Below are 24,440 nucleotides of genomic sequence, written 5' to 3'. Positions count from 1 at the left end.
ATGATCCACCAAGTAACGATAAAATTCATTTCTTTTAAATTAATTGAAAAAAATATTTTTTGCTTTTAAATTGTGGATAAAACACAACGTGGGTGTATCCGTCCCCAATTCAAAATTGATACGATATATCAAACAAAATGGATTGAAAAGGTCACTGCACTGTATTTAATTTTAGTTCCTTATTTAATAAGATTAAAAACCGGAATTTCCTCAGGAAATAACTTCACCTTGTTTACTTACTCCAGTTTACAATTATGACCATCAAAATTGTATCAATTACTAATATAGAATGTATGGCGTTAAACTAAACCGGCAAAATATTAAATGCTTCTAAAATATCTGTCCGGAAAATGCAAATTGAACAAACGTATCTAGGTATCAACAGAATAGGTCCTCAGGTATTACTCTAAGCATTTTAATCTAGGTAAAAACCACGTAAAAACAAAATCTTGATTACAATCTTTACCTACTTCAAATAGAAGTGTCCAAAGCATATCGGTTGTTTTTGTTTAAATTCGCCTTAACTAATGCAGGCAAAGATCTCAGGACCATACAGCCTTGACTTTAGTAATTTATTCTTCGCAGTAAGTATACATTGATGATAGCACACTTCCTCGATAATGTTATTAGTAAAAACAATCACAAAACTCTCCAGACAGACATACCTGAGACCGTACTTCCTAATGGTGTGAGCAGAGCTACAAGGAAGTCCTCACTATTGAAAAATTCCAAACTACCCTCTGGAATCTGAGTGGTTTTCACCTGCCAACTTAGCGGTTTTTACTTTGTATTTAGTAGATTTTCGTCATTACCCGGCGTTTAGATCATTAACCTGTCAACTGACGATCATTCCCCTCCGCAAATGTCACAGATGGCAGCACACGATAACCCGAGCGTGCAGGCGCGAGAGAATTAAAGCATAAAGCCAGAAAATTTGGTAGCATCATAGAATATGGAATAATATTACGTAGGTATACCTAGGTTATAGCTAGGTTACGTAGGCTACTCTCCGATCCCCACAAGCGTCTGTGCTATATTTACCTCACCCCCCGAAAATAGTTAAGATCTGAATCGTGAAGGCTGTGCGCGGCTCGGTTCGGGCTTAAAACCACTAAATTCGACTTTATGAGTTTAAATTCAAGCTCGTTCCAAGACAGTATTGGTGCGGGAGTGTCTTTTCTATACCTCATCATCTCCATAGCGTTATCCCGTTTTCACAGTTTTACATATTACAGAAGCGATTGCCCGTCTGACCTTCGAACCCGCGAAGGGAAAACCAGCCTAATACAAGTTCGGTCACATACCTCCGAAACACATTTCTCGGGTATGTGGGTTTCCTTACGATGTTTTTCTTCACCGCTGAACATGTGATAATCATTTATGATCCAAACATGAATTCGAAAAACGATTTCTAAAATCATGCTGGATTCGAACCTGCGACCTCACAGTGAAAGTCAGTTTAAAATCAGATCATAGATAATTCATGTCACTTTGTTTCCAGATTTTGTGCCCGGTTAATGTCAATGGGCTCGTGTCGTTTTCATGGGAATTAAACATAGCTGGCGAGGAGTGTACTATTAACTTCTGCCTACCCCTTGGGGATACAGAAGTGATGCTGTTTTTTTGTTGCCAATGCTAATAATCCATAACGTTATAGACTGCGATACGGCTCGTCACTTATCACCTGGAGCGTTGCGCGTTGTAGGTAACAAAAATGTCCGATGACGCGTGGGTACTCAGTCCTGGCCTTTTCTTCTTCTTATCGTGTGGGTTGTGAGGTGGAAAACCAGCCTCATCAACCCTGGTGTCAGGGCTATGATTGAGCCGCCAAAGGCAATTGACATGGCTCACGTAACCGGGACGATCGGCTTAACGTGCCTTCCGAAGCACGGATCATCTTACTTTCGGAAAATCAAGTGATCAGTCTGTAATGTCCTAACCAAACTAGGGATCACAAAGTTATTTTTGTGATATGTCCCTACCGGGATTCGAACCCGGGCATCCGGATCGTGAGTCCAACGCTCAACCACTGGATCACAGAGGCCGTTCTAATCTGACCTGTTGATAAGTGACGGCCTGGTGCTACATGCTTACGTAGCTAATTTCCTTCCAAAAACCCCCATAATTACCGACTAACAGCAACGTAAACATCTCCAATTGATCTAATTACTATAATAGTCTGCGCATGGGCATGCAACCGAACATCCTTGGCCCAATAAACGGATACCGCCAGCCAGTACAGTATGATGGGTTATCTTATTCCTTCCGCTTGCCACTCAGGGTTACAGTTCTAATCACATCATACCTCGCTAACAATTATAATTTAATTACATATAAATACGTTATGGTACTCCCTCACCGCGAACATTCGCCTGCAATGTAATGTTACATTTCCGAGCATTACATCGGTGAGGGAGGAGATTAATTTAACCTAGTAACTGATTTGACTAGCTGCAAACTAGCCTAACTTATACTTTTTTATCGCTGTCACTGTCGCGTCGCTTTACGAAATCGTTCGCAACTTGGCTAACCCTCCAATTATAGTATTATTGGTACCAAACTACAAAGTTGAGCATTGTCGAGAGGTCAGGCTTGGGATGAGTTTAGTAGCTTTCATTTCGCGCCCTTGAGATACGTTAATAGTCGTTAAGCTAAGTCTGGGGTCTTCGGAGGCTTGACTACCCAACATCTCCACCAACCCGCAATGGAGAGTATGCTCCATACCCCCTCCGGTTGATTAATGATGGTTTCATAGTGGCTACCATCTGTCTTCTAAATACTTGTAGCGCTGTCAACTCTATTACAGTTACTAGGTATGTTCTAAGTAGTTCACCGAACTGACCTACAGATATAATCTGTGCAATCTGTCACACGCCACCACACGCCTCCCCACGCGGTCACACGCGAGACGTGACTGTATGATAAATGATAACATCTAGTGGCCGACCCTCTTCTCTAATGACCAATTAACTGAGTAGATTCGAGATTTAATAGTAGGCAGGATAAGTGAAATTCTCGTAAAAATACTAATAATAATTAAAGCTGATTTTACTTTTATAGTACTACCCGTGCTTGGGGAGACCAAAGACCTAATCAACGTTATTTTCGATGGATATTGAAGCAAGAAACCTCTTTCTTATTCTTCTTCTATTGTGTGGGCTGTGAGGTAGAGTACCAACCACATCAACCCTGGTGTCAGGGTCACTATTGAGCTCACTTTTGATTCGCCCGGGTTATTCATTCATTTACTCAAACAAACCCTTAAAACGTTTAAAAAAATACGAGTAATATCTTCTTCTATTCAACCCTGGTGTCAGAGTTATTATTGAGCCGCCAAAGGCCCCTGACATGGTTCATGTAACGACAACTTACATAGCATAGCATAGGAAGTAGTAACCGGGACCAACGGCTTAACGTGCCTTCCGAAGCATGGATCATCTTACTGTCGGACAATCAGATGATCAGCCTGTAATGTCCAAACTAGGGACCACAAAGTACGTATTTTCTTTCTTATTAACATGCGATAATTTTTCAAGTACCTATCTCCTTATTTATATAATTTTATTAGTAAGTATCAAGTATGATTAATATCTTCAGTTTAATCTTACTGGTAGGGTTGCCACGACTTGTTCTAAATTTTGTATGTGCATAAACTAGACTGCGGATGTCGCCTTATAATAAATTACGTAAGCGTCTTTGAAAAATCACATTTGGATGTGTTTTTGTTAACAAAACCCTGCGGACACGCTAGTTACCACGAATGAAATTAATTGAAAGAAATCCCGGTCTTCGCGGGCAAAATTCTGATGTCAGAATGTGATTATTCCAAAAGGATATTATATAAAGGACGATATGTAAAGTAGGGAATGCAATCCCGATCTCACGAGATCTCGTCTAATTTTTCGGGATCAATCCCTAATAATATGACGAGATCCCGTTCGAGATTGACGGGATTGGGCGAATCTCCTTTAGTTATACTTTTTGTTTTGATTATGCTGATTTCCGTAATAAAACTTGCCAACACTCCTGGGGTACAGTTAGTTATGAATATTGAGGAATACATACTTTTTTTTGTTTTAATTTATCTCACTGTCACAAACAAGCACTTTTCATAGTTTTCCTAATTTTACATTTTTTTATGAACTAGACGAGATCCCGAATTTGTGATCTAGAGTCAGGATTGCATTAATGTAAATAAAAAACTGCGTTTACCTAGGTACTTTACGACTTTTGAATATCAATATTTCAATGTATGAAATTGAATTGTATTGAATATTAATTATTGAAGCCATCACTCCAACCCTAACTCAATGGAATGTCCGAGCGCATGAAATCCGGAACTATACATAGTCTTCAATTTATTGAGAGTTTACACGTCAATTAACAGATTAATGGATGCGCCTGCGCTTGTGTTGCCTGTGATATTAGATTAGCTACTTCGCTGCAGATGGGTTTTACATAACGTAATGAATACGTTATGCAGACAGATGCGATTAAAAGATTTAGGCTTAGATTGTGCTAGTCTGTCAAAGATAAACGAAGCGAATAAACATGCTTCTTGCAGTCTTAAATCATCAGTAGCGTCCTTTTTTGCAGAAGAAGTAGTGCTTGTGCTTGAAACCTATAGTCGTCATCATCATCATCAGCCCATTAAAGTCCTCACTGCTGGGGCATATTTTTTTAATTTGAATTATAGACGTTGCTTTACAAAAACTCATTGAATAGTTTAGTAACTTTTTGTTGGCACCGAATTAATAGGTAACTCTTTCCGAATAGGAAACCCTGTCGTGACTGTTAATTTAATAACTTTTATATGCGAGCTGTTAGTTTAGAAAATAACACAATAGGCTTATTCAATACGACAGTATTTATTATGTTGCATCAATGAAACTAGAGGTATAGATATCCGTTTAAAACCAGACTAATGCTGTCTGACAGCCATAACAATTATTTGAGAGCCAAAAATTATACATTATTATTATGTATTTATATATTTAATACATAAACATAAAAAAAACAAACAGCCTATATACGTCCCACTGCTGGGTACATGCCTCCCCTCAATCAACCTGAGGAAGCATGGACTATACTCCACCATGGTGCTTCATTGCGGGTTGGTGGAGGTGAAGTTAATACCTATTCTAACAAGTCTTTATTAGACCTTAAGAGTAAAATATTCTGTAACAAACTTCGTGGTAAATCGTTTCTTAGAGGACTTAGTATAAATTTTAATGATGAGAGTAGTCTTTTTACTGAAAGTTGAGTTACAGGAGTTGCCATCACGGTGTTAGCGACCATTGCGATGTCGGAATTAGCAGCAGTGTTGACGTTCCAGTGACGAATTATATCGGTATCTAGTGCTAATCTTGGTGAGCTTCTAAATTCTAGCAAACCTTCTTCAAAAGAACTCGCTTCTCTAGTGCTCATCTTTCGAGACATTTCTTTTCTGTCCAGCATATCCTGAATTCTTGACAAATCATTTTTCCGGCAGTTCTCCGAGTCGTCTGTAGACGGTTCAACACATATATCAATCCTTTCAATTTGATGAGATTGGATGTTGCTGGTGCCTGGTTGCGTGGGACTTGGTATTTTTAGGTTTGTTGCTGATGAACTGGACTGATTCAGCATCTGTATTTGCAACCACGTTTGCTTCAGAAGGCATTGAGCTCTCTGACTCTGTTCGTCCGTTAGGACAACGTTTAAACGACCATCTAAGTAAAGGGCTTCCAAAATAATATCTGATTCCAATAGGCCCTTTTCTTTTATCTCCATTGCTTTATGAATGCTTTCTGCAAGATGATGTTTTATGCATTCAATGTGTGTCTTGCACTTCAACCACGTGATGAAGAAATCCCCAACAGTTAGTTGCTTTTTTTGAACAACTAAAGAGCATTTATAAAGAGTCTCTAAGCAATTTATTAAGGCATCTATTTCAGACCAGAATGTAGACGAAATAATTTCAGTCACTTCGTCAATATTTTCACATAAAGTTCGGAGTGAGGCTAATCGCACTAACATGGTGAAAGTAGATGTCCATCTACTAGGACAGTCGATAATTGGTGCCCGTAAATTTGCCTGCTTTATTACGTTTTTGTTGAATGTGTTGCGTAGAATTTTCACAACTCTTCTAGCCATTTCTAATATGTGTTGCACTTTGCCGTTTTCATTTATAGCATCTTTAATAGTAATTTGTAGGGTATGTGCCGCGCACAACATTCCCCGGATTCTGAACCCCGTTTTGATGTCAGGTGTAAGATTATGTAAAATAGCATTGTGAGAAAATTCAAAATATTGTGATCGTTCGGCTATAAGTTCTATGTCTTGTTCTTCATCTTCGCTATCATCAATATCATCATCATCAAATATATCCCATTGATCATTATCTTCCTTCGTATCCATAAAATCTTCTGCATAGTAATTTCCTCCCATCAATATTGCCGGTCTCTTCAAGTTGCTGCCGTTGTCTGTAGTTATAGCATAAACCTGTTCTATCGGTATTGCGAAATCTTGCAATACTTCTAAGACCCTCTCTGTTAAATATTCTTCTGTTGGACTTCTATGTATTTCCAAAACCGCCAGATTTCTCACCACTATTTTGTTGTCCTTGACGTATTGGACGTTAATGCCAAGGAACTTACGTTCTACGCATATAACCGTGTCTAGTTTCAAAATGATCAGTTTCTGATTAATTTCAGAGGTAATCTTCAATTTTAATTTATAGGAAACCTCAGGTATCATTTTTTCAATTGTTCCTTTGTTTATAACTTTGGAGATAGAGGGTGCTGCTAAACGCAATAGTTTTTGAAAAGGCTCGTCGTCTATCATGTCAAGAGGGCGACCATATACAGCCACTAATTGCACGCACAGAGCTCTTACATTATCAGGTTTATTCGTATTGTCTTTCTGTGGTCTACGTGCTTTGTTTAGGTTTGACACTTCTTTGTATGTGTTGACATGTTTCCCTGCCAAATGATTTTTCAAGTTGCTGGTATGTTTCCCCTACAAAAAAAATGCAAAGGTTATAAAAGTGCATTCTTCTAAATAACAGCATTAAGTTGGATAATTAACAGAATAATTGATAAAATATAAGTTTAAAAACTAAAACCCGACTACGTAAAGATCATGCTCTAAACTTTAAACTCTATTTTTATAATATTATGTTGTGGTCATATTTATTAAGATAACGTATTTACGATACGTGTTTTATGCAAAATGTAAAAATAAAACCTATCCGGAACATGTCTGAGCAGTCATGTTATCAATTCATTATCGAGTAAATACAAGAAAACCCGCACGTAAAATTTAGTAATGTGTACATATTTGAAATTTGCAAATTAAGCCCTTTCATTTCATACCCAATACACTACCAACCGAATTTTTTTTTTTCGGCCTCACTTTCTGTGCCCTTGAGGGCGCCACATTGAATTTAGCTTAACGTCACATAGCCTTTAACTACCAGACAATCAAGACGCTTCTATTGACACCTCATTTGTAAAATTCTGACAGGTGGTTTTGAAGTTACGTTGGAACAGACGTGCATACACATATTCATACACTAGCTTTTGCCCGCGACTTCGTCCGCGTGGCGTCTTATATAAGAGAGAGATCTTTGTGTGTGTGGGAGTGCATACTTATGCAGTTTAGATTTTTTCATACAATTTTTTTCCCAATACCTCCCATTTTTCAAAATACAGCCAAAAATAAACTTTAAATTTACTAAGGTATACATGCATGCTAGACTGAATCAATTGATTGAATTGATTTTTTTTTAAATTGATTGTTCATTGAGTTTTAATTTTAATACACACTTCCTCTCTTCCCTTCAACGTTGCTGTGCCCTACAGGGTCCATGTTTTAGTTCCTATGCCTATGTAACACCCCATTGTACTACATGGAATGCAATAAATAATTTAATTGAATTGAATTGAAAACATCTATCTTACGCGGTTTAGATTTTTTCATACAAATGTTTTTTTCCCGCTTACTCCCGTTTCCGTGGGAATTTTGCAATATCCTGTTGCAACTAAGCTTTAAGTTTACTAAAGTATCTGCATGCCAAATTTCAAACGTCTTACTTGAGTCGTTTAGATTTTTCATACAAAAGGATTTTCCCGTTAATTCCCGTTCTCGTGGGAATTTCGGGAATTCCTTTCTTAGTGCACCTCTACGGTACTTAAGGTATCTGCATGCCAAATTTCAAACGTCTAACTTGAGTGGTTTAGATTTTTCATACAAAAGGATTTTCCCGCTAATTCTTGTTCCCGTGAGAATTTTAGGAATTCCTTTCTTAATGCACCTCTACGGTACCTATGGTACCTGCATGCCAAATTTCAAACGTCTAACTTGAGTGGTTTAGATTTTTCATACAAAAGGATTTTCCCGCTAATTCCCGTTCTCGTGGGAATTTCGGGAATTCCTTTCTTAGTGCACCTCTACGGTACCTAAGGTACCTGCATGACAAATTTCAAACGTCTAACTTGAGTGGTTTAGATTTTTCATACAAAAGGATTTTCCCGCTAATTCCCGTTCCCGTGGGGATTTCGGGAATTCCTTTCTTAGTGTACCTCCGCTCCGCTCCTTAGTGTGTGTGTTAGCCGTAAAAACACCTCCACCAACCCGCATTGGAGCAGCGTGGTGGAGTATGCTCCTTACCCCCTCCGGTTGATTGAGGGGAGGCCTGTGCCCAGCAGTGGGACGTATATAGGCAGTTTATGTTTATGTAGTGTACCTCTACGGTATCTAAGGTACCTGCATGCCAAATTTCAAACGTTTAACTTGAGTGGTTTAGATTTTTCATACAAAAGGATTTTCCCGTTAATTCCCGTTCCCGTAGGAATGTCGGGAATTCCTTTCTTAGTGCACCTCTACGGTATCTAAGGCACCTGCATGCCAAATTTCAAACGTCTAACTTGAGTGGTTTAGATTTTTCATACAAAAGGATTTTCCCGTTAATTCCCGTTCCCGTAGGAATTTCGGGAATTCCTTTCTTAGTGCACCTCTACAATATCTAAGGTACCTGCATGCCAAATTTCAAACGTCTAACTTGAGTGGTTTAGATTTTTCATACAAAAGGATTTCCCTTCACTACTCTGCTCCTATTGATTGTAGCGTGATGAAAAGTATACTATAACCTGTCCAGGAGTGTGAAGAATAATTGTACCAAGTTTCATTAAAATCCGTCCAGTAGTTTTTGTTTCTATAAGGAACATACAGACAGACAGACAGACAGACAGACAAAAATTTTACTGATTGCATTTTTGGCATCAGTATCGACCACTTATCACCCCCTGATAGTTATTTTGAAAAAATATTTAATGTACAGAATTGACCTCTCTACAGATTTATTATAAGTATAGATAGCGGTCAAACGCATAACCCTCCTTTTTGCTCTGCCGCAGTCGGGTAAATATGAAAGGGCACTAATACCACACCGGTTACGCACTATTAGACTAGTAAACACTTTAGAAGAAAAATAAACCCTAAAATAAAAACAATATACGTTATAATTATATAACTTTTCAATGACAACAATGTACATTTAAATAATATAAATATAGTTATGTAAAATTAACAACTCAAGACCTTACGCGTCTAAAATAAAAACCCTTTATTTGACTGATTACACTTTTTGTACACATTAATAGAAAAAAAATACCTAATATATTAGGTACTAACTTTATTTTGTGTTGTTTTAATTTTTTTGTGTTATAGACGGTAGGTACTATTGTACCTTTAAGTAATTTGTATTATACAATTATATTTATTATGTAATTATTGGGTTTTTACCTTTAATAAAAACATTTTTATTTATTTATTATTTAATAACTACCTACTACAATAGGTACTTCAAAACACTCAACAGGTAAATTAAATAGGTACCTATCGTAAGTAGTACTTACTTTCAACTTATTACCGCACAGTTTGCATTGACTGTAGTTACTTGAAGCTTCGAATGTAAAATACCTGTGAACGGCGTCGCGTTTTTGTTGTGGCATTTTGCGAATTTTACTGCGAATGAACTAATATACAACTATACGAGGCGATGACGTAATCGTAGGACGTAAAACAAATACTTAATTAACACATGAACGAATAATATCACTTAAATGCATTCGCTTTACCGGTTTTTATTAAAAACACATGTTTTTTCAACAATTAACGTTATAACACTGCAAAACAAGTGAACACGGCAACGCGGCGCGCGGTGAATGTCCTTGAATCGTCTCGCCCCTCTCCTCATCCGACTGACACGGCCGCCAATCCAAAATGACTCTTAAGTCATGAATGAAGCGGTGAAATCCGCATAACGACTACAAGGGTTCTGCATGGGTTATCGTTCGAAGTGTAAGCCGTTCGATACAGTATGGTTTATAAAATAGGGTTACCGTTTGCACAGCAGCCGATTTTTATTAGCTTATAGGTGTCTACAGAATGTGTTGTTGTGTTCCGTTTAAATAACGCCAGTAGGTTTGGTTTGATGAACTTTTCTTCTTGATTGTTATACGTAATTTAATTAGGTATAATGATTAATACTTTATATAACCCGAGTAATTTTACTCGTAACGGCCTCCGTGGTCCAGTGGTTGATCGTTGGGCTCATGATCCAGAGGTTCCGAGTTCGAGTCCCGGTGGGGACATCACAAAAATCACTTTGTGAAAAAGTAAGATGATCCGTACTTCGGAAAACACGTTAAGCCGTTGGTACCGTAAGTAGTCGTTACATGAGCCATGTCAGGGGCCTTTGGCGGCTCAATAATAACCCTGACACGAGGGTTGAATAGAAGAAGATATTACCCGTATTTTTTTAAACGTTTTTATGGTTTGTTTGAGTAAATGAATGAATAACCCGGCGAATCAAAAAGGTATCTCGGTGGTATGCAAGCTGTTTGACGTGTGCTGTCAACTTAATTCTGTCGGGTTATTGGCCAATGTAAAATTTTTAGACGGTTGTTTTATATTTATGCTTAAAATTGACGTGTGTTCTATACATTTTATGCTTGTCGATTACCCGTCCCTTTCCTTTTCGGCGGATAAGAAAATGACAGATATAACTTAAAATAAAATTAGATGGTGATTAATTTAATTCTATGTCCATTTGCAACCAACATAGTTACCTAGGTAAGTAGATACTAAGTACGTATAATCCTGTCCTATAACAGTAAGTCAATTGAAGAACATCAAAGAGTTAGCTAATGCACTGCGCACGCTGCGGCAACGCGATGGCGGCACGGCAAATTGCTTACCGCCGGATGTCTGCAGTATGCTATCCAATGCATTGCGCAGGCGCGGAGATGATAGGCATCTGACCAGTGATGAGCTGTACCCGGAAATGTTCCAAAAGTAGGAATGTTTCTGTTGCAGAAACTCTTTAATAGTAAAGACACTGGCTACTTTTTTTTTTCAAATTGTTTTTTTTTGTCAACAGCCTCCGTGGTCTAGTGGTTAGAGCGTTAGGCTCACGATCCGTCAGGTCCGGGTTCGATTCCCGATGGGGACATTGTCGAAATCACTTTGTGAGATTGTCCTTTGTTTGGTAAGGACTTTTCAGGCTTGAATCACCTGATTGTCCGAAAAAGTAAGATGATTCCGTGCTTTGGAGGGCACGTTAAGCCGTTGGTCCCGGCTATTACCCGTAAAAACACCTCCACCAACCCGCATTGGAGCAGCGTGGTGGAGTATGCTCCATACCCCCTCCGGTTGATTGAGGGGAGGCCTGTGCCCAGCAGTGGGACGTATATAGGCTATTTATGTTTATGTTTTTTTTGTACTCTGATCCTATCTGCCTAAAGATTATGTGAACATTGACATTTAAAACATTGCAAATATTATTAGGAGCCGATTCTAGCAGACGCAAAGTTAATGTTAATAAAACTAACTCAATCTCTTTCTTGGACTTCTTGTCTGTCGTGTGGATGGTGAGGTGGATGACCAACTTCAGGAACACTAGTGTCAGGGTCATTATTGATTGAGTAAAGGACAGCACGCAAGGCAAGAGCCAAGGCAAGGTTGGGCGGAAGGCAAGAGGGAAACCACTGCCCTATTTTCCCCTAAAAAAGTAGCATGGAAAATGCTGCACCGACAAGAGCGTGGCTCTTAAATTGATGATGATGAAAGGACAGCAGCAGTTGCAGCTATTTATGAAACGGTGAAACTAAATTAAAATTAAGTTTTGTTCGCCAGAATTAAGTGTGTAAGGATCGAAGCAAATTAAATTCCTTACTTACCTCGGTGGGAAATAGGCGTGAGTTTATGTATGTATCTGTCTAAAGGTTAGATAATAAAGCTATTTTATAATAATTTTTTTATATAGCTATTTTTTTATTGCTGCATGAGCTATAAGGCCGCCTGTTGTGCTTTTCTGTATATATCGTCCTTATCTCTGTATTTTGTGTCCATTGTGCTCAATAAAGTATTTTATGTATCTATTTTGTCATCAGAACTATCACGGAATTTCTATCTAGCCAATACCCAACCCATTGATATACAATTACCCAAACCACCCAATTTGTACTAAGCTTAACCACCTCGGGGTTAACGACCGCAGTCTCCTGTTACGCTTGAATGCAACAGCATGCAAGTCAAAGCGCTTTTTACCTTATACCTATAGAGAGGTGCATACATAAACTCATGCCTGTTAGCTACTGTATATTTCTATTGAATGTCCTCTAGCCCTCGTTGACAATTACCTCCGCACAATATCCCAGGAAGAGGAAATGACTGAAAACCAGCGCTGGATGGCGCCATGGCATGGCTCGTATTCGCAATATTCATAATTACCTAGTTCGTATAGCAAATGTAAATTGTTACTGGCAATAAATTTATTTTATTCTTTATTCTTCTTATTCTTATCCCTATAGGGGTGGGTAAAGCCACAAAGCGCCTTGTTATTTATATTAGACACTTTTAATGTCTGATTGGTATTATACGTTTCCTATTCCCCGTTAGGGTAAGTAGAGACAACGGAATTCCACTTAATACGATCCTGACAGACCACTTTCGCTTCTTCCACTCTCAAAAAAGTGTTCATGTACGCTCGCCGGTTTAGAGTGCTCTTTTCCTGGCCTTTCTTTAAAATATCCTGGATTTGATCGCGGTATGTATAGTCAGAAGCAAACAGATAGTGACAGTCAAGGTATTATAGTTAGCAACATCCAGAATGTCCAGTAACACGCTAAGTGACCAAAAACATCGGCACAACCTGCGTGTTCAAAAAGTTGGCAACTACCTAATCGTCCAGATTCGCGAGACGTTCACAATGTCGAATAGTTTGGCTCAATTATGTCGTCGTAAATATGATATCACTCACTGCGCCAATGGTATCCAAGCAGTCAAGATATTCAAAAATATGTGGACGATCAGGTTGTTGCCAACTTTTTGAACACGCAGGTTGTGCCGAACTTTTTGGTCACTTAGAATGTACTATCTACACCGCCACCTTGAACGTCCCTAATTATTGGACACTCTGGATGTTGCTAACTATACCTATGTATACCTTGACTGTCACTATTTGCTTCTGACTGTACCTACGCCTAGGCCTTCCTCTTCCAACTCTACCACTTACACCCGTATCATCAACACCCTGTGGTGTCAGTGACATCGTAAAATTCCACTTGATATTTACTCAGAAGCATGGTCTGAGTATTCGTTACGATGTCATTAACACCTTGTATACATTTTTTGTAAATCTACTTTCTTCATTCTCACTAAATTTCCGATCTAATTTCCATCTAAGTATCCTTTTCTCAATTCTCGTCATTACATTTTCTTTGACACCACAACACTTCCTTATGAATCTCATTTACTATTTCTTTACTCTAGGGTTAATGTCTGGTTCAAGCACCTTCTTAAGGTACGCAAACCCAGATGGTTTCGTATTACACGTACGAATAATGATAATATCACATTAACTGTCTTCCTTGTTTACTCTTGAAGTAAAGCGTGGTATGGAAGGCAAAACGTGAATTTAACGTAAACCACGCACACATACAATCATACTCACACACTATCATTTAGTAGTAGTTTATTTTAATATTACTTACGCTTAATTTTTATTTACTTTGTTTGTAATACTCTGTTGACAATGGCAACATAAAAATACCTTTTAGGAAAAGGTTATAAAAATTTTAATTCTTACCTTTTTAAATAAGTATTTTTTATATTCATCGATCTATCTCTTATTGGTGGACGTGTTTGTAACCTTTGTAATTACCTACTTAAATTATATGCGAAGTGGCAAAACAATCAGCGTTTTCTTTACTACAGTCTACGACTGGTGAAACTAATCAATCCACACACATTTTAACATACTCTCTTTAGATAATGTTATATGTATTATAGGTACTTATTATAATACCCGTAATCCTGGAGCTCCAACATCTACATATACTATAAATGTTCACGGTATAAATCATTATGAATAAGAATAGTGTTGTTTGAAGAATATTATATAAAATTGGTGCTAATTCCTGTAAACACCATCTAATTTTATTTTAAGTTATATCTGTCATTTTCTTATCCGCCGAAAAGGAAAGGGACGGGTAATCGACAAGCATAAAATTTATGGAACACACGTCAATTTTAAGCACAAATCTAAAACAACCGTCTAAAAATTCGCCCGGGTTATTCATTTATTTACTCATTCTTCCTAAAATTAAGAGCTGTCAATCATCCGTCCCTTTCCTTTTCGGCGGATAAGAAAATGACAGGTATAACTTAAAGTAAAATTAAGAGATGTCTGCAGGAATCGGGGCCATTAACTACCGATCTGCTGGTAGACGATTTCAGCGTTTATCGTTATCAGCCCACTAGTACCGATTAATTCTTTCAATACTTATAATCCTCTCAGACAACACGCTGAGACGAAGTTCGCGCCCAACTGGGCACCCTCAGCCAGAACTATTGTCTTAAATTTCGTTCCGAGTGACAGCCATTTGTCCGATCAAATAGTTAACGCCATTCAGGTTTGGCTTTAGCATGTAGAAAAGTGTTAAGTACAGCTGCTCACCTCCCTAGCGTTATCCTGTTATTCACAAGGTCCCCCTCCAAACCTGAAGATTTGACAGGTTCGGTTTCTTTACAGAAGCGACCTCCTTTCTGACCTTTCAATCCGCGAAGGATAAACCAGCCCAATACAGGTTAGGTCACATACTTCAGATTCTTAGGTATGTGGGTTTCCTCACAATCTTTTCCTTCGATGCTGAGCACGTGATAGTAATTTATAATACAAACATGAATTCATAAACAAATTCGAAAATCATTGGCCCGTGCTGTGATTCGAACCTGCGACCTCAAAGTCACGAGTCAAGCGTCTTTCCAACTGGGCTGCCACGACTCTTATTAAATACTGAATTAAATAGAGCTGCTATTCGCAGTTCATCAGCAAGTGAAGAAACAGGCCCTGTCTCGTTCCACTCAATCAATAAAAAAAAACTCCACACTTACTTTCTTTCTGATACAGGAAATCAATTCACACCTATTCTATACGTATTTACAAAAAAAGTCGTTCGGTCCACAGCAAGCCTTACCAGGGGCCCGGCTGTGTGCGCAGGAGCATATAAGGCCGACGTTGTTTATGGACGTGCCTGCTAAACATAATGCGGTTAAACACCTCGCCGTTTGTTGACTTTGCCGTATTTTGCACAAATAACCGTATATACTTAAGATGTTGTGTAAGGCTATGCGGAATTAATAGGTATAGTTTGACGAGTTCGTTGTTAGATTAAATAGTACCATTTTAGAAAAGCATCTCGTTAGATCATTAGCTTCCCAATAATTAGCATTATAAGATAGGTGTCGAGAGGAGTTCACACTCGCGTGCCTTCTCCTATATAGATTTGAGAAAGTCATGACTGGAGGTATTCAACATACTTACATACGTACATAAACTCACGCCTGTAATACCTAAAGGGGTAGGCAGAGCCACAAGTAATCAAAGACAACTTTGTGTGTATCAGTATTAGGCATTTACTGAAAGTACTGAAATTTTATTACTTTCTCTAAGAACGTCTTAGGTCCTATGCTGAGGTTTTTCTTGGAGCTACTTTTAACAAGGGTTGAGAAGTTGCAGTAGTTTTAGGCGAATGAGACGTTCGACAAAAATATATTTATATAAAAACTGACGATTCAAATGTTAACCGACTGAATTAAGATATTTTTAAGTTTGAATTTGTGTTCTTAGTGTATAGATGAATAGCCAATAACTACCTAGATACTTACTTATAGTTTCACATAACTCTACTAAAAAAAGTTAGAAGAAAGGTACTACAACCTAATTTACATGTCTGAAAAAAAATATCTTCTCACCTAAGTATCTACGTAAGTACTTTATGATCTATGTCAAAGGGTTACATCCATTATCATAAAATGCGTAATTGCTTTTAATAGTATAAATATTTTACTTGACCAACCAAGCGTAAGAAAGTTAAATTACATTTCCCACACAAAATGAAAAATAAACGCCTGCCATCAAACGTTATTGTAAAACCAACGGTATTTCTATTATTACTTTAAATCGATCTTGGAAAACCGGACAAATACTTACATCAATTTACTTAATTGTCACGGTATCAATGAATAACGGTACCTTCATCACTAAAAGCACTAATTTCTCATTAAACTTAATGCGATGATCGATTTATTTCTCGTCGCCATTTTAAGTGTTTCTTTTTTGTTCATAAATGTAAATTAATAGGCAATAGGTATTCGATATTCTGCCTAGTCGTTTCAATGTTTACAATTGTAGTCGATGCAGCCATAAAATAAACATTCAAATACGGAATGCGGTATGCGCAGGACATCGCCCGTTACGAACACTCTTGCAAAATGGCATTAGCTTTCGACTCGCAAGGACATTCTCATTTCGAATTCTCGATTGTGATTCGTCGCGCGTCATCGATCGCTTACAACGACCAAAGACGATCAACAATGAACTGTAGGTACGTGATTCGTACAACTCTAGTATTAATTATCGCCTTTCCAGTATCAGTTGACGCTTTGAGTGGTAAAACGATCACTTTCGTTTTTTTCTCGCTGTCAATTTGAAGAAATGACGTTTGCTGGTAAGAGGGTGAGACGCCAGTGAAAGCCAATTGCGCAATTACTGTTTGTTCCTTAAAACCTGTATTCGATTGTACAGTTTTGCACATGTAGGTAGGTATTTATACTCCGTGCAAAGGCTTGCTATCTCGTCTGCTTATCATTCAGAATCCGTATAAGCAGAACACACAATGAAGTCATGGACAATATCTTGTTTTCCTGTGTATCGTTGGACAAGCGCGTTGGATTCATTAACTATATTATATTTTCGAGCGTTCATCTAACATTAAAACACAAGAGAAGTTTCTAACTTGTCCTTCTATAACAAAATTATATCAGGAATCTTTGGATCATTACTGAATTTACTTTTGCTTTTACTACTACATACTTAATATTCACGACCACAATTCAACGCTAGCAATTCACACACGAGGATATAAACAAACCAATTAAGACACACAATAGGTCCCTGAACTCAGAAATAGCAACGCAGATGTAAGTTTACAACCTAAGTTGGTTTATTTTTAGTACGAAACCAGATATAGGTACATCTTATAATGCGCAGGCCGTGCCATGTGGTACCAACTTGCAGAAATAAAACATGCCACACGAGGATAAATATTGATAGGCACGTATTCATATTTCAGCATATTTGAAGAGCATCGGTATATTGGAGGATTTAATTTAAGCCTGAACACGGCTCTGTTAGAATTGTTTTTTACTGTCTTTAAACGAAGGTGTTACCTATGTCTTGCGTTTTAGAAGTCTGCTTTCGTTGTCATTTATATAGCCAGAAGTATATCGGATATCTCATTTACAAGCACCTATAGTCCTGTTCTCGTTCAAATCCGAAAAAAACAAATGCACGAAAATGTTCTTCAATCTATTCAGGGGTGTTTATAGAGCTTTACCTCTATACCCTAAAGAAATTTCACACTATTAACCTGTATCCAACAATAACTACTAAATAGATAGTCATGGTAGCTCAGTTAGAATAGTGCTTGACTCTCACTATGAGGTCAAAGGTTCGAATCCCAACACGGGCCTAAACCAAAATGAAAAAAAATCACGTGCTCAGCGGTGAAGGAAAACTTCGTGAGGAAACCTACACGTCCAAGAAATACGTTTCGGAGGTATGTGATCTAACCTGTATTGAGCTGGATTTCCCTTCGGCTTGAAAGGTCATACAGGCTGTCGCTTCTGTAAAAACCGGACCTGTCAAATCTTTAGGTTAGGTAAGCGGACCCTGTGATATACAGGATAAGACTAGAGAGATAGTTATATTAAAATAAACAGATAGCTACTTACAATACATAAAGTCGTCTTAGCCACCTATGCAATTAATCAATTCGTTTTTACTGTCATCTCTCTAAATATAAACGTGAACTCTCCCGTTATACCTGATTCATTCTCGCAAATACAAAAATCGTCAAGGAAAAGTTAGCGCCTTTTTCGAACTTACCTACTTAAACGATGATGTCAATGACCTCGTTGGTAAGGTTATGATGTTTGAATGTACTTCGTCGGTATTTAGTACTTAGGTACTACTACTCTTAGTTTTAAATTAACATAACATAAGATAATGACTATATCGCAATGAAGGACTTTCCAATCGGCGTTCCCCAAAAACACGATAGATGGCGTTGTTAAGTTTTTTCTTCGTTTAAACTTCTAATTTCATGGATAACAGACATATGCATCTTTTATCTTTGTTTTTGTGTATAAAATTTTTATAAAAAAATTATATTACATTACATTTTTTAATAATTATATACCCCAGCCTGGAGTATAGCCCTCTATGGTTGTGAAACGTGGACGCTGACTCAGAAAGACAGAGAGAGAGAGACTCGAGTTGGAGCAGGATCGAAAGAATTACTAATGAGGAAGTGCTAGGAAGAGTAAGGGAAAAGAGGCAAATATTGAGAGTTATTGATTGGACACTTAATAAGACACGACGAATTTATAAAAACCATCATAGAAGGGAAGTTACAAGTAAAGAGAGGAAGGGGAAGACCCAGAATGCTTACATGGAACAGATTAAAGAGAAGGCGAACGTCGTGTCTTATAAGGAAGTGAAGGAATTGGTCTTTGATAGACAAGAATGGAGAATGCTACACCGACAAGAGCGTGGCTCTTGAATTAGTGATGATGATGTACCCCAACCATTGCTGGCTGCGTCCCTTTCTTTTTCGCCGAATAAGATAATGACAGGTATAACTTAAAATAAAATTAGATGGTGTCTACAGGAATTAGCACCAATGTTGTTATCCAGTTGCGTGTGTCTCGTAATATAGGCATGTCGCATGTATGTTTTCTCCGACTCACCTTTCATTCAAAGCGGTACATATAGGTACCTACTTCAGTGAAAATAATTACCCGTTAGCAAAAAAATATATATAAATAAGTACTTACGTAGGTAAAAAAAGAAAATAAAAAGACAAGGAACTATTTTTTATTGGTTTTTGTACTTATATTGATTAAAGTATTTCAGTCATAATGATACCGATGAATACCGAACCTTTCGTTTTCACATCCAGTTTTTTGCTGTCGTTTGTGTGACCTTCAGACTCCATAAAGAGTAGCCACTCCTTGACAGCTGCAGTTGAACTCGTTGGTCGATGGCATTTAGAGTGGCTCAACTGCATTTCTGTGAGACTGCTCGCTTCTGCAGCCGTAGCATGAGTCCGTACAGTCATGAGCAATATAATGTACCCACTTTAGGACTTGACATCATATTTGACATTTAGTGAGACTTACAGTTCAATTTGTCAAAAAAGTTAATGTGACATGGTACCAAAGCGTCATACATATTAATGCTCGTGACCGTACAACGCCCATAATGAAATGAGCCAACTGTATATTTGCTACGGGATATATGAAATAATTCCATACGCATGTCGTTTTGATTGTGAATCAATGATGGATTTCAACAACCTTAGTGTCAGGGTTGGTAATATACAACCGCCAAAGGAATATATGTAAATAACGACTACAAAACATACCTAAATAGAAGCCGCGTGGCAGCCCTAGTAAAATATTTAAGAGGTGCGAAACCTCATTGTGGTGACCCTCAAAGTACAGCTTTTTTTTCGATTTGTTTACGGTCATCGAATCTTCTTCTTCTTTGCGAGTCGATGGCGATCGTTTACCTACATAATTAAATCTTGTAAAAATGACGTTTAAGACCACCCATTAAATAGCCAAAATAAATAAAATAACATTAATAAGTTTTTTTTTATTCATTATTATTGTTTAATAGCAATATTTTAGTTTTATGTGGCCACTAAGAGGTCTAATTCACAGTGCAGGTGTGCCCAATCCAGTTACTCCCCTGTAGATCCAGGGCTGCCAGCTAGGGTGGTCCCGTCTTGGTTGATTTTACACCCCCCGTCCCACCACTAAAACGGCGCCCGGTGCAATCGCACTGGCACCGCCACTGGCCCAACAGCTTAATCTGCCCTCCGTATCCATCGGGAAATGAACCCGCAAGTCACTGCTCGTGACGCGTTCTCCAAAGAAATCACGCGTTAAAAAGAAAATAAAAAAAATCTGAACTTGAAATACTTCTTCTTATCGTGTGAGTTGTGAGGTGGAATACCAACCTCATCAACCCTGGTGTCAGGGTTATTATTGAGCCCCCATAGGCCCCTGACATGACTCGTGTAACGACTACATACTTACATCAGTAAGTAGTAACCGGGACCAACGGCTTAACGCGCCTTCCGAAGCACGGATCATCTTACTTTGCATACTATTACTACAAGAGTAGGTAGTACTTTAATTGCTATTTATAATTGGAACACCTGCGCGTACTCATCATCCGTAGTACGTTTTTATTTTAAAACTTCCTTTTGTTCTCGCCACACTTGTCTCTGGCCGCGACTGATCAATATTTACATTTCTCCATGCGTGTGGTGACCTACGCATTAAATATTATTATCATTCAATATTTTTCAATCATAAAAAAACCAATTGTGATCCCTAGTTTGGTTAGGACGTTACAGGCTGATCACCTGATTTTTCGAAAGTAAGATGATCCGTGCCTCGGAAGGCACGTTAAGCCGTTGGTCCCGGTTACTATTTACTGATGTACGTGAGTAATCGTTACGTGAGCCATGTCAGGGGCCTTGGCGGCTCAATCACAACCCTGACACCAGGGTTGATGAGGCTGGTATTCCACTCACAACCCACACGATAAGAAGAAGACCAAAATTAGTTTATAATATCAGCCTCAGAATCCCAAAACAACTAATAAGCAGTAGTAGTATGTGGGTGTAAGTGGTAGAATTGGAAGAGGAAGGCCTGGGGGTACACACCTCCATCAGATCCAGGACGTTTTAAAGCAATACCTGGTTAAAAGTACTCTAAACCGGCGAACATGCATAGAGACTGATCATAGTGGAAGGAGCGAAAGTGAAATATTTTATTTTTACTTTATTTTATTTTCTTCGGGTAACTTACAGCATTAATGATTATTCAATAGTAACTGAAGATAAACTAATATCCATTTATAGAAAGAAGAAAGAAAGAAAATGTTTATTTCCATATTGGACGCCACAGTAATAAGTAACCGCATACAGATATCTATTTGAGTTGTATTACGTACAAACTGACAAACGATTCGCACAACAGAAGTTGACTCCTAATTTTAATTAGTTGATTTAAAAAGGAAGGAGGTTATTTACTTATTGATCCCAACCCCGACTGAAATAGGGAGTTGTGTCATTGTTAATTCAATATTTCAGTGTCGTTAACAAAACTAGGTTGTCGAGTTGTAACTTATTGATTATTTCTATTTTTTACACTGTCTATGTAATCGGGTATCTACTCGTATTATATGTATAAACTAGCTGTTACCCGCGACCACGGTCGCGTGAACCCTCCTATTAAAACTAAAGAAGCCCTTATTACCCTTTTAGGGGTTGATTTGCACAAAATACCCTCTCAGAGAGCACTTTTTAGCTTCCTATCTTGAAAACTGTGAAAACTCCCATATAAATTCACCCCCTCTTTACACGAGGTGGCGGCAGATTAAAAAAAATATGCACAATTTTTTCGTTAGTCACAAATAGTCCACAGACCCATTTTTAGCTTTCTACCCTGAAAATTGCGGAATGCTCCATATAAACTTCCACCACCATTTTAGGAAAGTGGGGGGTTAAAAAGAGACATAAAGCAGCCTATGTCACTTTCCATCCCTTCAACCACTTAAAAATCACGTCAATTCGTCGCTCCTTTTTGCCGTGAAAGACGGACAAACAGACGGACACGCAAATACACTTTCCCATTTACAATATTAGTATGGATATATAGACTATTGCTTTCACTGTGTAAAACAATGTTTTGTTTTACGAATTTTATCACGAACGATTTCCTCTTGTTAATATTTGGTGAACTTTCTTTTATGGGTCTTATGGTGTTTGATTTGATATCGTTGTTTGCTCAGATCTCTCTGCCGATTGAGGTCTTCGATGATGTGTGTTCAGTTGCTCAGTTGAAATGTTGAATATGATACTTCAAAAGATGTTAAATCTTTTCCCAAAATCCTAGGATTAGTTAACTTAACCCGAAGTAAAGATAATAAAAACAGAATAGGGTAAGGAAGAAAAGTTACCCATATTAGAATCGAAGCACATGGAATTCCATAGTCACTGCTTCTCTCTCTCTTATTATTGCTTTTCTATATTATTAATGGATTCTGGTAGGGCTCTAGCTAGAACATCACCGATTGAGAAATTGGTCGGTGTACTGCGGAACGGAGGGCGATTGGGGCAACCACCGTTCTACACGCCCTATCTATGGAGTAATGGCAATTACTCCATCGACAAGAGCGCAGCTCTTAAATAAAAAGACTCACTGCTTACCGATGAGAAATTGGCGTGATTTTATTTAATCCGATGATATCATAATTCCACCCATCTCCTTTCTTTAATTCAAAATTGGTATGTCTTTGGCGTCTCATCTGATGAAATATACCGATGTAGTCATATTATATCTTGTCTTCAACAAGAACTAAGCTAAGGTAATTTGACAAGACTAGTTCTAACCCTTTCTTCCACTTATTAAACATGAAGGACAGTACTAGTCTCAGAACTATTAAACTAAAATTTAGTTTATTGTCCGCCAGAATAGGCTCCAATATCGGTTGCATGGACCAGAACCTAATCTAAAGGAAACAGACGTCATCACGTCACGAAAGAAGGCACCACTGTCGCAGATTCTGCACTTATAATGCGTGAAGGACAGTACTCATATTTCCAAAACTGTTAAACTAAAATAAGTTTTTTCTTCACCAGAATAGGTTCCAATGTCGGTTGCATGGACCAGAACCTAATCTTAAGGAAACAGACGTCATTGACAGGATACGCCACACCTTAGTTGTCAGTACGTTATCTGCTGTTAATCTGCTAAATTGTGATCTTGTATCTGGGCCACATAATCAACACGACTCGTTAAGATTACAGACAAACATAATAAGGTCGGTGATTTATTCATGCTGGGCAAAGGCCCCTTGATTCTTCCACTCCGCGCTATCTCCGGCCAATCTCTCCGATAAAGGTTTAGTCAATGTAGTAAGTCTCCGTAGTCTAGCGGTCAGAGTGTTGTGCTCACGGTCTGGAGGGTCGGGTTCGATTCCCGATGGGGACATTGTCGAAATTACCTTGTGAGGCCGTCCTATGTTTGCCTAGGACATTGCAGGCTGAATATCCCTGATTATCCAAAAAAGTGAGACGGTACATTAAGCCGTTGGTCCTGGGGTACTGTTCAAATACCTTCACCAAACCGCAGTGGAGCAGCGTGGAGGAGTATGCTTCAAACCCCCATCAGATTCTTGAGGGGAAACCGGTGCCCAGCAGTGGGGCGTATGTAAGCTGTATGTATGTATGCAATAAATGTAGTATTTGTATGTATTTTAGAGACGGAGAATCGAATTTATTAGTGACTAAACAGGCCAAGCTAAATGCACAGATTTAAGATCTCAACAGTTCATGTCTAGTTCCATTGATATCAAAACCACTTTCCTCGCCACTTTCGTTGGCTTTCGAATCGAAGGGAATGCAGCTTCGGACACATTAATTTGTAGTCTAGATTCTAGATAAGGGCAGGTTCTGTTCTAATTGATTATTTATTGCTACAAGTATGCTCGGGTTTGTCGCTTAAACGTATACTTCATATTTCTGTGATCAGCTTTATGATGGACGTTCTGAAACCGGTACTTAACTTTCAATTTTGTAACTCGACTTACGATCTTTAACTCTTTAAACACTTATCGACTGAGGGAAGTCGTTAATTGAACGTTATTATTTTCTGATTTCTTCAAAATTAGGGAATTCTTTCACTAGTCATCACTCATTATCTCTGGAGAGACGACATGGTTTTGTGTGACTCCCCGGGTGGAGACTTGC

The 24,440-nt window shown here is 38.2% G+C and overlaps 2 protein-coding genes across 2 annotated transcripts in view; one reads left to right on the top strand and one right to left on the bottom strand.

The window, feature by feature from the left end:
• LOC126367291 (uncharacterized) overlaps positions 1-24,440 on the top strand; it is a 177,944-nt gene that overhangs the window by 12,890 nt on the left and 140,614 nt on the right. The gene's annotated exons all lie outside the window — the stretch shown is intronic.
• On the bottom strand, positions 5,029-10,192 carry LOC126367319 (uncharacterized). Its single transcript, XM_050010791.1, has 2 exons — positions 9,900-10,192; positions 5,029-6,999 (listed from the first exon to the last, which is right to left on the bottom strand). The coding sequence occupies exons 1-2, from the start codon at positions 9,993-9,995 to the stop codon at positions 5,137-5,139; spliced, it is 1,959 nt and encodes a 652-aa protein (XP_049866748.1). The 5' UTR covers positions 9,996-10,192; the 3' UTR covers positions 5,029-5,136.

The sequence above is a fragment of the Pectinophora gossypiella genome, chromosome 6, assembly GCF_024362695.1.
Source record: "Pectinophora gossypiella chromosome 6, ilPecGoss1.1, whole genome shotgun sequence".
Taxonomy (NCBI): domain Eukaryota; kingdom Metazoa; phylum Arthropoda; class Insecta; order Lepidoptera; family Gelechiidae; genus Pectinophora; species Pectinophora gossypiella.
The sequence above is the reverse complement of the archived record's forward strand: the minus strand, read 5'-3'. Positions and strand labels throughout refer to the sequence as shown.